Source organism: Macadamia integrifolia, chromosome 12 (assembly GCF_013358625.1).
Source record: "Macadamia integrifolia cultivar HAES 741 chromosome 12, SCU_Mint_v3, whole genome shotgun sequence".
In the NCBI taxonomy this organism is placed as follows: domain Eukaryota; kingdom Viridiplantae; phylum Streptophyta; class Magnoliopsida; order Proteales; family Proteaceae; genus Macadamia; species Macadamia integrifolia.
The window spans coordinates 21,202,086-21,219,056 of record NC_056568.1 but is presented as its reverse complement, the minus strand read 5'-3'; the positions used below and the strand labels follow the sequence as shown (position 1 = coordinate 21,219,056).

The following is a 16,971-nucleotide window of genomic DNA, read 5'->3' as shown; positions in this document are numbered from 1 at the left end:
CGAATTCTTTTTGTTATTTTCCTTCTATTTGTTTGCTGTGAGAGTGTTTGAGAGCTAGAACCAAGCCTATTGGAGGACATCTCTATTCAGCCAAAATTTCAGATCCTGCCTGGGATTAGGATCACTTGTGATTCTAGTTCTACATTAACGGAACTCTGCTTTGGCACTTGAATGGGCAACCACGGCTTGATTCTTGCTTTACCATGTGACAAGGTTACCACCAACAAAGGTGCAATAACCAGTAATAGACCTATGATCATCAGAGGAACCTGCCCAATTAGATCCGTGAAGACCTCCACCCGAAGGTGATCATGAGGAGAGAGAAGGATGCCACGTCCTAAGGCAGATTTCAAGCACCGAAGAATACACAGTACGACTTCCACGTGAGTTGAGTAGGGATCATGCATGTACTGACTAACCAGACTGACGGCAAATGCTATGTTAGGGCGTGTATGAGAAAGATAGATCAAACACCTCACTAATATCTGATATCTCTCCTTATCCATGGGATCACCTTCCTTGTTTCTCAAGTGGCCGTTAGCTTCAATAGGAGTGTCTGTCGGCTTACACCCCAACATGCCTATCTCAAAAAGAAGATCAAGCACATACTTCCGCTGTGACAAGTAGATCCCACAAGAAGACCTGGCAACTTCAATGCCAAGGAAGTAATGAAGCTGTCTAAGATCTTTGATCTCGAAGTCCTCTCTCAAGTATCTCTTAAGGCGAGAGATTTCTACCAGATCATCACTAGTAACAATAATATATACGTAAACTATCAAGATAGTAATCTTCCCATCAGATCTCTTAATGAATAAAGTGTGGTCGGCATTGTTTTGAGAGTAGCCTGTAGCAACCATAGCCTTATGGAAATACCTAAACCAAGCACGAGGGGATTGCTTCAGCCCATACAATGCACGCTTCAACTTGCATACCTTCCCTTGGGTTTTGGAGCAAGTGAACCCAAGAGGAATGCTATATACACTTTTTCCTTAAGTTCCCCATGAAGAAAGGCATTCTTCACCCAACTGTCTCCTGATAGTCAATCTCATAAGTTTGAGTGAAGCCCTTGGCAAAAAGTCTGGCCTTGTACCGATTCATTATACCATTAGCCTTCTGTTTTACTGTGAAAACCCGTTTACACCTAACTATCTTCTTTTTTTTAGGGAAGACACACCAGATCCCATGTGTCATTCTTCTTTAGAGCCTGCATCTCTTCAACCATAGCTACCTGCCATTGTGAGTCTGCACTCGCTTCCTATCAGGTATGGGGAATGGACACAGAGGAAAGTGAAGACACAAAACGATAGTAGGAAAGAGAAAGTGAGTCATAAGAAACAGTTTTAGTAATAGGATGTATAGTACACGACCTAGTGCCTTTACGAACAACAATAGGCAACTCAAGAGACAGATCAATAAAAGGAGAAGGAGAATTACTTGGGTCCAAGGGGACAAAATCAGGTTTGAGAGGAGACAACTGCTATGGTAGAGTAGATGTTGGATGTGTAGTGGTCTGAGTATGCTGGCTACGACTATAAACATGTATCTCTGGCCTAGGTGAAGTAGGAGTGTCACTCTCCCCTGAAATGGGATACTAGCAGGGATAACAAGTTCAAGAGGCGGCAGTACATCTTCCACAATGAAAGGAGACTCCCCCTGAAGAGGTATCGCAGTGTAGTATGGCGCAGATTCGTGAAAGATAACATCCATAGTCTCAAACCCTAGATAAATGCATTAGAGACCACGATGATCAAACTTTCCATGAGGATGATGATCGCGAGCATAGCAAACACTACCAAATACCTTAGGATGAACAGGAAAAGCAGTGGAACCTTGGAGAAGATCCAGAGGGAAGCGAAGGAATGGACCCGAGAAGGCATTCGGTTGATAATAAAGGCAGTGAGAATCGCGTCACTCCAGTACTGAGGAGGAATATGCATCTTAAACATAAGAGAGCGTTCTACCTCACAAAGGTGGTTATTCTTCCGCTCAGAAAACCCATTGTGAGCCATAGTACTACACAACTAGTCTAATGGATCATCTCATGATCAGAAAGGTAAGCCTAAAAGGACCCTTCGAAGTATTCACTGCCATTGTCCCTTCGAAGGATCTTAATGGTAGCACCGAACTGAGTCTGAACCATACGGTTAAACTGCTGAAAGCAATAGAAGGTCTTGCCCTTGGTTCACATCATATAAACCTAAGTGGTCTGAGATTGACAATCAATAAAAGAGACAAACCGCCGATAACCATTGATAGTCACATAGCGAGATGGACCACAAATATCAGAATGTATCAATGAAAAAGGAGTGGCACTTTTATTTCCAGAAACAGAATAAGTGATTCGAGTTTATTTGGCCAAAACACATGCCTTACAAAAAAATTGACTCAAATTACAATTTTTAAAAGAAGGGAAAACCCCAGCTAAAGTTCTCAAAGGGGGATGTCCCAATTGATGGTGCCACTGTAGTAACTCAGAGATGGGAGGTGACGTAGAAGAAGTCTGAAGAGCTTGACCAGAGACCAATGACGAGTCATCATCAAGTAGATGCAGTCCACCATGCACCCTACTAGAGTCAATCATTGCCCCTATCACCAGATCCTGAAAAACACAATGAGACGGGAAAAAGGTGGCTTTGCTATCAGAGCTTAACAAGTTGGTTTGAGAGTTGTTTAAAGGTATCATGCTATTGGTGAAGCTCTAGTTCTTAGAAAAATAAGAACTAGGGTCTCAATGAAGGTTTGATGCAAATCATTCCTTTTGTTCATGTCTTTTATTTCTAAATTTGTTCTGAATCGATTTTGTGGGAGAATTGGAATCGATTTGCTGGTATCATCTATTTATTGTTGGTTTCGTCTCAAGAAAGGAGACGATGGTTTCGTCCTTAATAGCTGCTGGTTTTCTCAAAAAAGAAGTTTCTAGTTGTTACCCCTATGCTTTGATAGTTGCTGGTTTTGCGGAGCTTCAAATTATTATCTGCTCAAAATATTTTTTTTTTTTTGCTGAAGATTGATTTATTCTTAAGTGTCAGGCTCGTGTGTGTCCTCAACGACAATTTTATCTTTTGAAGATGGTTATATTCAGTGACTAGATGTTGTTTGATATGTTCAACGACCTGATTTTGTTTGGTCCCCGATGATCTGATGCTGCCTATTTATCTATGGAATTTTTTGTGAGACGTCTGTTTGGGGAGATCTCTGTGTGAGACTTGTGAGTGCTTTTTGTTGTAGCCATTGGGAGCTACAGTTTCTATTGGAGTGCCTTCTTTGGGAATTTCTTTTGATTTAGCTGTTGAGTGTTACCCTTCTATTGGAGTGCCTTCTTTGAGAAGGTAGTTTGATGTAGCTGTTGGGTGCCACACTTTTGTTGGAGTGCCTTCTTTGGAAAGGGCTTTGGGTGTTGCTGTTGTTCATTGCTATTGGAGTGCCTTCTTTGGGAAGGGTTTTCGTTGGTATTGGAGCACCTTCTCTGGAAGAGCTTTTATTGCTTTTGGAGTTGCTGATGGCTTTATGATGGTTGATTGGAATTCTTGTTGGTCCAAGCTAGAGCTTTCTGTTGCAATGTGTATACTCCAGCTTGAGGGGGAGAGTTAGAAGTCTATCGAGAGAAAGGAGGAGTCTAGCTTGGGTTTTCCTAGTTCTATTAGGACTGAATATAATTAGAAGTTAGCAATTAGTATTGGTTTCCTATTTTGAGAGGACCTTTCCCTAGTATGAGAGGATCGGGAAGGATGCACCTCTGGTGTACCAATTATCGTGCCCACGGTAAATGCTAGGTAGCCAAGTGCGGCGCGGATAACTGCTGAAAGCATCTGAGTAGTTTTGTTCTATTTTGTTCTTTCCTATTCCTAATAGGACTTGTAATAGTTATCTTTCCTATTCCTAGTAGGACTTGTAATAGCTATTCTATTTAATGAATGGAGGGCAGCCCCAATATAATTGATTGGGACTCCCTTTGCTCCACAATCGCAGGTCTCTCTCTCTCTCTCTCTCTCTCTCTCTCTCTCTTTCTTCTCTTCTCTTTAATGACATTCAAGGTTCCATTTAGTTACCAGATTGCAACCTCAATTTTATTTACTGTTTTGCCCATAATCCTTTGATTTGAGCTTTCTATTCTTGTGGGCCCAAAGCAAACAGGGTTTCCGAACCCCAGAATGTCATCAGATAGGCTTTTAACTGTCCTAAGGCATAAAGTTGTGAGCACATTGCACTGTAGGAAAACATGTCATGGAATCAAAATTGGTGGTTGTGAAGTAGCTATTTACCATACATTTTTTGTTAATTATTTTACAGATTTCTTTGTAATTTAACCTTACATTGTTTGTCAGACCCTTTTGACTTTGTCGTTAAATAATATGCTCTTATAAGAAATTTTTTTAATGTTATTTATTTTTCTTTTGAATTTGAGCAGCACCTCATTCAAAGAGCAGAGTGCACATGTTACCTCTGTTAAAAATATCTTAGAAAACCATGCAAGCTACCTCATGTCAGGAAGAGAACTTTCCAAGCTTGTTGCATTTGTAAAGGGCACGCAGTTTGATCTAGTGGTGAGAATATATCATACCTTTTCTGGGGCAACTGTTAATCATTTAGGATTGGAGTTGATTGTTTCTGGCTTATTGCAGGAATATCTTCAGCGGGAGCGTTATGGATCTGCTCGCTTGGAGAGTTTTGCTTCAGGTCTTGAGCTAATTGGGCAAAAGGTATAAATTTTTGGTGCCACTTAAGAATAGAAATTGAATGATACTAATCTTATTGCTCTGTATGTGCCATAACCAGTGGATCTAATATGGGAAATGCATTAGCCTATTGAATTGATTGTGTTAGAAAATTTGCTTGGGGTGGGGTGATTTCATTACCTCGTACCCAGTGCACGAGTCCCCTGCCACCGTGGGGGAGGGTCATAATGTACCTGTAGAAACCAATGTAGTTCCCCAATTGTCAATTCAACTCATTGAAAATGAAATATTTTACCAAATTTCCCTCAAAATTTCCAACCTGTGAACTTAATTATCATGATAAACTGGTCCATTGTTCTAGCTAATTGAATAGAAACCTTAAGAGAACCTCTGGTCATCAAATACCCACGAAGAGGAAGACAAGAACTACTCATCTCAGACTGAGCGAACACCTCAGAAGCAGCTTGAGTGTGATGCTTATGATCTTTGCGCAACATGTTTGTGATTCAGTCCCTCCGGCTAAAAAATTGTAGAATCAAAAGGTGACAATGGAAGAGCTCCCACCCACCTTTGTTTTCACAGTGTCACCTTTAACTTTTTAAATTGGGTATTGTTTAATTCAAATTGGTTACATGTAGGTTGGTCTTCTTGAACCTATAACGAGGACTCCCTTTTCTGTGAAACTCTTCTATGGCAAACATCTGTCACACACATGTTAGACGTGTCAAAGATCAGAACATCTTAAAAATTAGGTATTAAAAAATTCAGTTTTATCTTCATATGCAGAATTTCATTGGTGGAAATGTATGGAGGTACATAGAAACATGTAAAAACACATGGAATGGTGGAGATCAGAGATGGACTTGAATATAGAACATGTGAATAAGCACCTAGAGACCATCATTGTCGTGTTTGCCTTTTTTGTTCTCTCCTAGAGGTTTTTCTATTTAAGAAGCTTCAATGGAAAAAAAGAAAAAAAACATAAAACATAAACTAAAAAGTATGTATAAAGATTTTTCTCTTTGAAACCCCTTGTGGTGTTCCAAAAGTCCCTTTTTGTAGTCCCGGTGAGGAAGATGCAGTTTGGGTTTGACTTATAGTACGACTTGTCAGACATTGGGTCATATGCGATTTACTCATTCTCGCCCAATCTCTTGGGAGTAGGTTCATTTGGCTCAAACCATGCAGACAGCCTAGAAACCGTCATATTGGGTTGGACTATTTTGGTTGGGAATTCAATACCAACTTAAACTCTGTTTGGAGTAACAAATTTTAGGTCTAGGGGTGTAAGTTTGGCCTTGACGGCGCGAGCCTGCCTCTGAGCCCAAACAAGGTCTGGGCTAAGATTTCTGACCCTGAGGGCGGGTTGGGGTTGGACTGGGCCTGGGTTGAGACCTAGACCCAGCCCAACCTGGCTCAACCTGGCATTGATTTTAACCTTGATTTATATAATATGATTTAGGACTGTAATCTTATCCTTTTATTCAGAATAATAAAATCTAGGTCATTGATTCTTATGGTCAAGTGTCCTGAACATCTATTATTGTGTTGCACTTTTTATAATTTTAATTGTGTATTGATTTGTTGGTGCTTTTTTTTATTTTTTGTTTTTTTTGTTTTTGTTCTTTTTTTTGTTTTTGTTTTTGTTTTTGTTTTTGTTTTTGTTTTTTTTTTGTTTTTTTTTTTTTGTTTTAATGCATAGAACACAAATGGAAAAAACAAGGTCATTCAAGGTTAGCCCGACCTTGGGAAAAACGAAGACCAATTAGGACCAAATCAGCTCGATTAGGGTCAATTAGGGTAGCGTTGGGTTGGCATGAACCCTATAGGGTTGGGCCTAGGCATGGGCCTGGCAGGATTGGATTGGGTCTAGGTTGAGTTTTGGGGACCTAGGGTTGGACTAGGGTTTTAAGAAACCTGGCCCTGTTTCACCCTAGTATTATGTGTCTATGTCACATCACTCATGATTTTACTTATTCAAAAAGTTACAAATTTTCTCTAAATATCTGATAAATTTGTCTGCCATTTTTCTTTTACTCTCAATTTTGCTAAACTAGTTACATGATGTCTTGTTTTTTTTTCATTTTGGGTGGGAGGCACTATCAAAAATCCTTATTTAATCAAAATATAACTGATTTTTTTTTTATTGTCCTTGTGCAGCTTCAAATGAGCAATTTGCAGAGCCGATTAGATGCAGAATTCCTTTTGTCACATATGTGCTCTGTCAAGTTCAAAGAATGGATAGTCATCCTGGCTACTCTTTTAAGACGTTCGGAGGTATAACTGGCTCTTTAACACATATAACCTAGAATATTTGCCTTGTCAAGCTAATTTCCACCAGCAACTGCAGACATTGCTTCATCCAATTCTGTCATCAGTTTGGTCTTGCATGAGAAGTATATGAGAAATTGTATAGAAGGAATTTTGAACAGTAACTTATAGGACCCATTATTGGAGCAAAATAGATTCCTTTTGAGAAGATTCATCCTCATTACTACGAGGAAATGTCTTGTACCCGGGGTTACTAGACTGGGTAGAACTGTTGAGGGCCTCTATTACACAACAAATTTCTCACATCCATGGGATCAAGGGCCACCATTAAAGGGGTCTACCGTCTGTATAAGAAATTAACTAGGGAAAGGATCTGCTTGAGCATATCAAATTCACCTATAGTCTTTCCTTGCTGAAATGGTTGGGGAAAAGTTGCTAAAGTTCCAAAAGATTTATTTATTTATTTATTTTTTTTTTTTTTGGGGGGTGGGGGGGTGGGGGTGGGAGCTGGAGTTTATAATCCTTAATATCGTTGTGCTGATTTTGACATACTCAATCTGTTAGATGTGATCCTTTTAAGCTTGAGGCCCCTCTTTGGCCATGGCCCCAAAAGCAAGGTTCTCTCGTACCATATGACGTTGATGTTTAAATAGGCATTGAGTTGAATATGATATTGATGTTTAAATAGGCACTGAGTTGAGTTATTGATTTGTAAATACAAAACAAAAAATGGTATTTTAAATCGTAGCAACATGTAAGTCAAAGCATTTCAATGGAGACATCAGAAAATGAAGCAATTACCTATAACATTGATGCACTTGTTCTAAAAATTTAGGGAGAGGTGTTTGTAGCTATTATTAAAATCTGGAAGTACAAAAGTATTTGTTGGGAGTTTTGAAAAAAAAAAATTTTTTTTTTTTTGGGGGGGGGGGTCGTGGATGGTGGGGGAGAAGAAATAGAATGCTCCTCCCACCTTACCCTTTCTGATGTAGATCGACAGGTTTCAGCACAAGTACTCACACCAAAATAAGCCTAAATCCTAGTCTAATGGGTTAAATAAGTAGCCTAATGGTTATATGGGTCATGGGTTGGGAATTTTATGTTCTTATTGTAACGGGCCTATTTTAAAAGCCATATACGAGGGATAAGTGGGTCATGGGTGGGTTAAGCTAAACTTTGATGGAGGCTCTGTTGGGAACGCTGGTAATGCAGGTGCAGGTGTGATCATGAGAGATCATAATGGCTGGTGTCTCTGGTCTTGCAGTGTATATCTGGGGATCAAAGAAAATTATGAAGCAGAATTTGAAGGTCTAATGCAGGGTCTCATGAAAGCAAAAGAGTTAGCTATTCCATTCCTCTAGATAGAATCTGACTCGGCTGCTCTGGTTATGGTCGTTCATTAGGAAAAAATCCCATGGATGGCTATGCAGAGATGGAATCATCTAAAGCCATACCTGGAAAGTACTACATGGAAAATCACACACAATTATAAAGGAGGGAACTTGGTGGCAGATTTTCTGGCCAAGAAAGCTGCAAAATCAAGATGTTCGACAATCAACGATGTCTTCCTGTCCCATGTCTCTGATATGATGTCGAGTGATGAATCTACTAGACCCTCGTATAGATTTATGTAATGAGAGGTCCTTGGTCCTGCTGATGGCAATGCCAAAGGTGGGGCCTTGTGGCATGCTCTGTGGTTTGTTTTTTGTTTTTCTGGCTTCCTTTGTTTAATAAAATTATCCTTTTAGCAAAAAAAAAAAAAGAGTGGCCCATATGAATTTATCTAGTTAATTTTATCTAATCCTCTAAAGTTGTTAAGTCTTGGGGATGTCATTATGTTAGTTGTGAAAGACCTTGAAAATGTCAAGTCAATGAAATATCTTGAAAAGTCCCAATGTTAAGTCCTTGGAAATGTGTAGTCCATTCTAGGAGGAAGTTCCAATGGCTCAATGAGGGTCTAGAACCCTCCCGACGTCTATAGAAAGAGCTGCAAGTATGAATTTGAAATCAGAATTTTGAATGAAATTTGGATTGTACCATTCTTCTGTGAGAGACAGAGCTATAGTGGACATTGTTCCTGGTGAGATGCTGGGATGTTTGGTGAGATACTAGCTTTTTTCCCCCTCTATTATACGATTGTGCCGTGTTTGTTCTAATATTTAATCATTTAATCCTCTTCTTTCTGGATCCTTTCTTTTGGATTGGATGGGCGTTATAGATTATTGTCATGATGTGAGGCTTCTGCAACTATTTATGGTTTTGATATTGGAAGGTTGAAACCAAGAAGATCTCATAAAATTTTGGAAAGTTATCATGAAAACTTGTAACTTTGAAATTTAATTGACAGGACTGGATTTTGTGCATAGATGTGTATTCTCTCTTTGCTAAGTGCAGATGTGTATTCCGAATGTCACATGGAGGCCGAAATGACGACACTGCTTCACCTCCATTCAATGCACAGATATCAGACAAATTTAGTTTGTTTATCAGGCATATAATAGTCCATGTGTTTTGGGATAAGTTTATGATTGTTGTTGTATAATAGTCCATGTTTAAGTTCTGAGAAATGCATGAAAGTCATGTAAATGCTATGCTGGGTGAAAAAAAACTACATCAAACATGCATTCTTTCCCTTCATTATACAATTGTGCCGTGTTTGTTCTTATATCTAATCATTTAATCCTCTTCTTTCTGGTTCCTTTCTTTTGGATTGGATGGGTGTTATAGATTATTGTCATGATGTGAGGCTTCCGCAACTATTTATGGTTTTGATATTGGAAGGTTGAAACCAAGAAGATCTCATAAAACTTTGGAAAGTTATCATGAAAACTTATAACTTTGAAATTTAATTGACAGGACTGGATTTTGAGCATAAATGTGTATTCCCCACATGTGTATTCCCCACTCCCCTGCCACCCCCCACCCCCCCACCCAAAAAAAAAAAAAAAAACTCCCTTCGAAAAATTGATTTCTCATCCACCTGCCTAATTTTGAGGTTCCTTAATTAATGGTGGTTGTCTTGGATGGTCAATTTCCTTTCAAATTCTGTGCAGGTTCTTTTTGATCTTTTCCGGCATGATATGCAATTATGGAAAGCATACATGACAACCCTACAGGTTTGTCTCCCCTCTTTAGAACTTCTGTGATAAAAACAATAAACTCTGATATGATCCTGGCCACCAGGTAGCGAGCCAAACTTCAGTTGTGTTTGTTGTTTTATTTTTCCTAATGAATCATATCTCTGTTTATCTTCTAGTCACAACCTGCATTTGCTGAATATTATGATCTGCTGAATGTGTTGGAAGAAGAACTTTCATCTCTGCCAAGATCCGAGGAGAAATAACTGAAGATATGGGACACTCAGATTGTAAACTAATCACTATTTTGGACAATGGATGAATTTGCCAGATGGATCATTGCCCCTACCAATTAGCGTGTGGGACCATCAGTCATGATTTTGGATCCCAAAAGATTTTATAGCAGATGTCAATTATGTAAATAGCTTCATACAAAGATGCAAAGGACCTACTCAGCTGGAAGATGGATTTGGCCTACATGCCATGGCATATTTCCTGGCCACCATTGTAATTGGCATGGGACCTATGTACCTGTCTCTGCAGAGTGTCTGAATTGGTAAATTTTCACATGGTAGATGAGACTACTTTCGCAGGAGTTGTTTTGGTCCAAATGTTGATGCATTGTGCCCTTTTATTTTTGGTAGGAATAACAGTTGCATAGAATTTTAGTCACATTGGATGTATATATGAGTTGGTACACTTGTTTTCTTTTCCGAACCATGTATTTGGCATTGAACTTGCTGGATAGACTTTCTTTTCGAGTGACCGGTGTTTTTGTAAAGGTGGTGTTTGGACATCCGTGGCATTTCAGTTGGCTACTGCTGTTCCTCCCATCTGTTTTTATGGACCGAAATTTCTCTGATGTTACATTCTACTTCAGTTTTAACTAATCTTTATTCCTCCCCATGTCTTCCCTACCCTTTCTAGCCATCTGCATTCTGCACTGCAGGAATTGTGTTCAGGCTGTACTGCTGACTATACGAAGGAGTGCGGTTCGTTCGATGAAATTCTTACCTCTATATCTATCTCTGAGATGTTTGGATTTTTCGGTCATCGACTCCTGATGGTTTGCAGTACCTGATATGATTCAACCCGTCCATAGCCATAGATGTTTGAATGTGCTATCCACCCGTGAAACATGTGAAGACCTTATAGTGGTATTATCGTTAGATCTAAAAACAGATGCTGGCAAGTGCTGGTTTTGAACCGGCTCAATCTTGGTCAGGCCTGCCAGTCCGGGCTTTTAACTTACACTCCTAAGCGGGGCCACCTCAAGGTTATTAAAATCAGAATAGGAGGTCGAATCGGTCGGTGTATCCAGGGACAGATTCAGACTGGAATCGGTCCCAAAAATCCTAGCAAAAATCCTAGAATCAGATGTCAGATTCGAAAACCCAGCCATCTGGTGATGAAAACCTTAGAACCTTAAAATTGACTGCATCGAATTGGTCAGAACCACGAATGGCCATGGCTGATTTCAATCCAAATCAACTGATATTGACAAGGTAATCTAAAATCTGAATGTTGCAGGTCAGCTTTCCAGTTCCACAAAAGAAAAGCCTGAGAGGGAGTGTTTAGCTCCACACAGAATTGGATTGTGGGTAGAGAGTGATACAACATGAAATGTCCATCTCTAAAACAAGTTAGCTTCCTGGGTTATTATCTCTTTGAATGTCAACAAGTGAATCATGCCTTCTTGAACCATTAAAACCAAATAAAAGCATGGCTCTTACATGTACTTAAGAACCGTAACTCCAAATCCAATGCCAAGAAAAGTAGCAATGGCGATTCCAAATATGCCTGCAAGGATCCCAGGAACAACTAAAGAGCTCCATCCTTTCATTTTGGCCATCCCACATGCTGTTGTAGGGCCTCCCACATTGGCATTTGATGCTATCAGTAAAAGCTTGCGGTCGAAACGTAATAACTTTCCCAATCCAAGAATCACAGCAAGATGAACAACTATTTGGACAAGAGAAAACATGAAAATACTGGGGGCTTTGCGGATGACATTCCATATGCTCCCATTTGCTCCCACCACAGCAAAGAAGATCTGTCAAAAGAAATCCCAAAATCTAATATCAAATTTGATTAATGACTTATATATTTAGCGAAGTTCACTGCATGAGTAATTAGAAAAAAAATATCTGAAGATGTAGGGAATAACAGACAAGTTTATCCCACTAAATAAAGATATAAACTTGGAAAATAATGAGATTTGTGCAGCTATACCAAGATAATTGGAAAATAATGATGAAGATGACGATGAAATTCACCAGCAATCGCATGGATTAAACCTTCCCAGAAAAATTTCTCCCTTTTTGAGAAAGACATAATGCTCGAAAGCTTAATGGATTTAGCCAAGTACGAAAGCTCCACATGAACATTCAAAGTCAAAGCACATAAAACATAAGGGAGGAGGGACCCTAATGTTCCTCAATAAAATGATTTCCTAGAAAGTTAATACACCCTTTCTCTTTTTAGTGGACTAGGACCATCTAAATAAAAATAATGGCAAAAGTTTTCCACCACCTGTGGAGGAGGTTCAGCCACCATCCTAGGGTCTAAATTTGCTAAATGTCCCTTCCACTGTTCCTGATGCCCATTCCAAGGCACTGATACCCATTGGCGAAGGAATTCCTCCTTCACCATGGATGATGGAAATCTCGGTCCAAAATGAAATAAAACAGCTTGGACCTACCCAAAACTTCAAGTTTTTTTTTCCTCAAAATGTTTTTGGTAAGATTCTGCTCATGTTTTTGCAAGGATATTTAAGCTTTTCAAAGGCGGCATAAGAAAAAAGCATATCAGGAAAGAAACAACAAAATAGATTAGGAAAGGAAGAGCAAGGCTACAAACATGAATTAGCCGTTAAGTGTGCTGACTTCTTGACCAACTGCAAAGCAAAATAATTGGATTTTTATTGGTGCTATTTGGATAGAAATTGACTTACCTGCAACAGTATTAGTGCAACAGCTTCACCAGCAGGTGCAAGGCGGCCAAGTTGTGCAGGAAATACAGTTGCCAAAATTACTACAATTGCCGTTACGAATGGAAGGTTACCTCCTTGAATTCGCAACAATTTCGTGAGATAAGCTGCTGCCTTGCAGATAGCAAAGGATACAGCAAGACCAGTGGCTGTCTCTAGTAGAGGGAGCTTGTTTCCAGGCTTTGACTCCATATCCATCACCCCACCTGACAAAATATTTCCATTGCAAGGTACCTCTTATGATAATAGCATTACAAATCTCACCTGCACTTTAATGCATACTAGTTCTAGACATCTACAAATATCTTTGTTTTCTAACTATAACGAAAAGAAAACAGCTGAGAGCTTTAGAGAAGCACCACTTTTTTTGTGGGGGTGGGGGTTGGGGAGCTAAATTTCCAGTTGATACAATATAAACAAGACAAAACATTATGTACCATCAGTTGATGTCGCAGCCTCAGGAGGTATTTTAGATGCCAATGCAAAAAGTGATGTAAAATATACTGCACAAATAACATTGTCTGCAGCTAGTCCTGCCGCCAGAACCGATGGAGAAACACCAAGAGCATCCGAAATGGCAACATAATTCACAGCTACAGCAATCAAGGACGAAAGTTAATGAGATAGAACTTGAGAAAAGGAAACACAACTTGCTTAAAGGTATCCACATGAATATATATAATAAATGAAACATTTAGGGAAGACCACTCTCTCCTGGTGGTTGAGCTGATCTACGAGCACCATTGTGTGTTAGCATGCTTTGACGCGTTAAAATGTGCACCAAAAAGACTACTGCGCCCCTAACAGAGTTAAGGCAACGGTGGTCGATCAGCCGTTGCTTGGTTGCATGGGTGCGTTAGCCCGTTTATCTAGCGGTAGGCCTTTTCTTGCTGCAGATTGTAAATCAGCCTGAATACAACCCGCCTATTCTCATATGGTAGAAAGATGGTATGACCAGGGTAAGCCTGTCCTTGTAAGAGCGATAGGCACATGTAGTAAGGATGTTTAAACTTAAGGGTCCCGTAAACTCATCTGTAAAGATGAGGAGCACTGCTTCAAATACAAAGCAGTGGATAACAGACCCGATTTCCTTACTAACAGTACAACCAGATGAATTGTAAGTATATTAGAGCTTTCATTAAAGAACCGTGAATATGTAATCAATTAGGTTCTATGTGCAACTTTCACTTGCCATATCCATGCGACCCAGGTGATAGCATGGTTAATATCAGGCTTGCCATGAAGGTGCAGAGCAAGATACCAACCTTTTTCTGTAATAGTTTTATCATGTTCTTTAGATACTTCAAATCTTTTCAATATTCAGCTTTTAACCATAAAGCATTCAAGCACAGATTAAGCATATCCAAACAGGTACTCTATCCTCTACAAGTTAAACATTGGTCAATCAGTGATCCACATTCCAGGCCAAAGGCTTTTAAGTAACAATGGGTATTATATCTGAAACTTAATTCTGTTCATCCTAAGAGAATAATCACCTTTCTTTTTCTATTCCAATTCTCAAAAACATCAAAAGGGCAGATCCACTAAGTTTCCATACAGAATTAAAGGTTCATAGAGAGTATAAAAGGGCATATCATTCAGTATTTGCTGTTAGATATGTAAGGTCCATTTTACTTTAGTTTCAGAAAAATTGTATTAGTCGTATGACCAACATAGATACACTCCCCCCCCCCCCCCCCCCGCCCCCCGCCCCGCCCCCCGGGATATATACCAACAGACATGCTATGTTACCCAGAAACAATGACACAACATCCTCATGTTCTGCAATATTATTTGTACCTTCGAAATTTAGCTTAAATGCCAATGGGATATGAGATCAGTTAGGTGCTATAAGGATGACTCCTACCCTGTATCCCTTTTGGAAACAGCAGTTTCCAAACAATGACACGGCATTTTGATGTATCCAAAATGACATTTACATTAGAAATGAAGTACCTGATACAGTTGTTGCGACGTATCCAGGTAACATAGCAGATGTGTTGGTCACCCTGTTACACACTGACATTAGTAAAGTCTAAAAGGAAAATAAGCAAGATAAGCCCATACAACACCACAGAGTTATATGACCCAGAGGAATGCGAACATCTTGTTTAATATCAGATTTCTTACTGAAACTTGGGATTTCTGGAGAGCAATCTAGATGCACATCTTGACCTGCTTTACTTAACAAATTTAGGAAACACAAATTCCCTCTCCCTCACCAAACCAACATCATGAATTTGGGCCATGATAAAGTTCATATGGAGAGTGTCCTCCATCTCACAGCAAACACAAAGCACATCTCACTGGGGTCATAACAAAGTCATACATAATTACACATTAAATAAAGGCCGTATCGATCAGAGATCAATGACGGGTTCCTGCTTCATAAAAATTCTGCAGTTAAGTATTGGAATGGCCATGAAAGATATCCACTAATTTAACTAACTTTTGTAAGGGGAAAGCCCATATCAGAAGCAATTCAATAAACTTACCTCCACCTATGTGTCTACCCATGAGTGCAGCTGCTATCTTCCAACTATCTCCACCAAGTGATCGCATTGGAACCATCAGATACGCCACTACTGTTCCAATTGTCGTTGCAACTGTCACAAGGCAACAAATAGATTAACAGAGGATTGGGAACCTATTAATGCACAAATAGGAAACGGATCAACTAACTAAACGTTATCTCCATTAAAAACTATGAAACTCCAAAACATTGTCAATTATGAGGTTTCCATTTGCAGAATCCAATTAAAAAAACTTAATGAAGAAGAGAAAGTGAAGAAAATAGGAATTAGTGGACATATAAACAAGAGTGACCTGATCCAAGCAAGAAGGCCAAGAGCAATGTCCCAGTGGATCGTATCACACGACGCAAATCGGCTCTAAACAAGAGCAAGGGAACAGCCAAGGGAAGCAAATACTCCAGCACTACAGAATAAGCCGGAGCTTCACAAGAAATGATTCCCAGATTACTGGCAGCAAGACCAACCAGAGTGCTCGTCAGGGCACCACTCAATGTACTTCCGATCTTGGTATTCTCCGACCTTCCATCCCAAAAATACCAAATACCGACAAGTTCAATCACAACAACAATAACGAATTGAACAAGAATAGGCAACAATGGAAGCTAGAGAGAATCTGGGTCTTTCGAATTTCGAGTAGAAAATAATTACCAGATCCCGAAAGCACCAGTGGCCATGAGAGCAGTCCATGTTCCCCAGTGATCTTGGGGGGATATTAGAGGGAAATTGAGCTGGGCTCTGGTCTTCACTGTTCGAAGCGAGCAAGGGCTGTTGGGGAACCTGGGAATTGAGGGGGATGAGGAGGTGTTGCTTCTGGACCCAAATGGGTTACCAGATACAGGAGAGGAAGTTAAGGTCGTCGTCGAGACCGTTGGGACGTTTTGGCAGGAAGACAAGGTTGATCTCCGAGAGATTGGAGATGAGGTGGGGGAGTGAATCGTGCACATAGATTGCAATGATGATGCCATTTTCACGGATTGGTTGATAAACCCTGCTACTGCTGTAGAGTTCATGAGTTCATTGAAAGTTTTGGAGTTTAGCCTAGGAGTTGAAACTTTGACTTCCCGGTACTAAAAAACAAACAATTAAAGAAAAAAAAAAAAAAAGGAAAATTATCTGATATCATCCTAAAATTGAAATTAACTTGGAGCAACACCCAAAATTAAAAAAAATATCCACCACAATCTTAATTTGTAACACCATTAACTAAAAATATAAAATAAAATTTTTACCTTTCTATTTAACCTCTAAATAATTCATTTTTTTACCATTTGAAACCCTTGCATACTTCTACCATCTGTATGGTAGGAAACAGTGGCAACTTCTACTTCTTCAGCAACCTGATGAGAAAGGATTCTTGAATCGAGGACTGTGATTAAAGAGTCAATAGACACCGATGATGTTGATGTGGTCTCGATTGTTGAATC

The 16,971-nt window shown here is 39.5% G+C and overlaps 2 protein-coding genes across 2 annotated transcripts in view; one reads left to right on the top strand and one right to left on the bottom strand.

The window, feature by feature from the left end:
- Nucleotides 1–10,928, top strand: part of LOC122057346 (guanine nucleotide exchange factor subunit RIC1-like) — a 39,567-nt gene extending 28,639 nt beyond the window's left edge. Inside the window, exons 19-23 of the mRNA XM_042619415.1 lie at nucleotides 4,409–4,544; nucleotides 4,623–4,700; nucleotides 6,837–6,953; nucleotides 10,001–10,063; nucleotides 10,204–10,928. Of these exons, the coding sequence (XP_042475349.1) occupies nucleotides 4,409–4,544; nucleotides 4,623–4,700; nucleotides 6,837–6,953; nucleotides 10,001–10,063; nucleotides 10,204–10,290 (481 nt within the window). The 3' untranslated portion in view covers nucleotides 10,291–10,928. The remainder of the gene's footprint in view (nucleotides 1–4,408; nucleotides 4,545–4,622; nucleotides 4,701–6,836; nucleotides 6,954–10,000; nucleotides 10,064–10,203) is intronic.
- A 639-nt stretch (nucleotides 10,929–11,567) lies between these two features.
- On the bottom strand, nucleotides 11,568–16,584 carry LOC122057127 (uncharacterized membrane protein YjcL-like). The gene is made up of 6 exons (XM_042619128.1): nucleotides 16,196–16,584; nucleotides 15,840–16,066; nucleotides 15,509–15,619; nucleotides 13,451–13,606; nucleotides 12,978–13,219; nucleotides 11,568–12,077 (listed from the first exon to the last, which is right to left on the bottom strand). Exons 1-6 carry the CDS (start codon nucleotides 16,555–16,557, stop codon nucleotides 11,754–11,756), a joined length of 1,422 nt encoding a protein of 473 aa, XP_042475062.1. The 5' UTR covers nucleotides 16,558–16,584; the 3' UTR covers nucleotides 11,568–11,753.
- Between the last annotated feature and the right edge of the window lie 387 nt (nucleotides 16,585–16,971).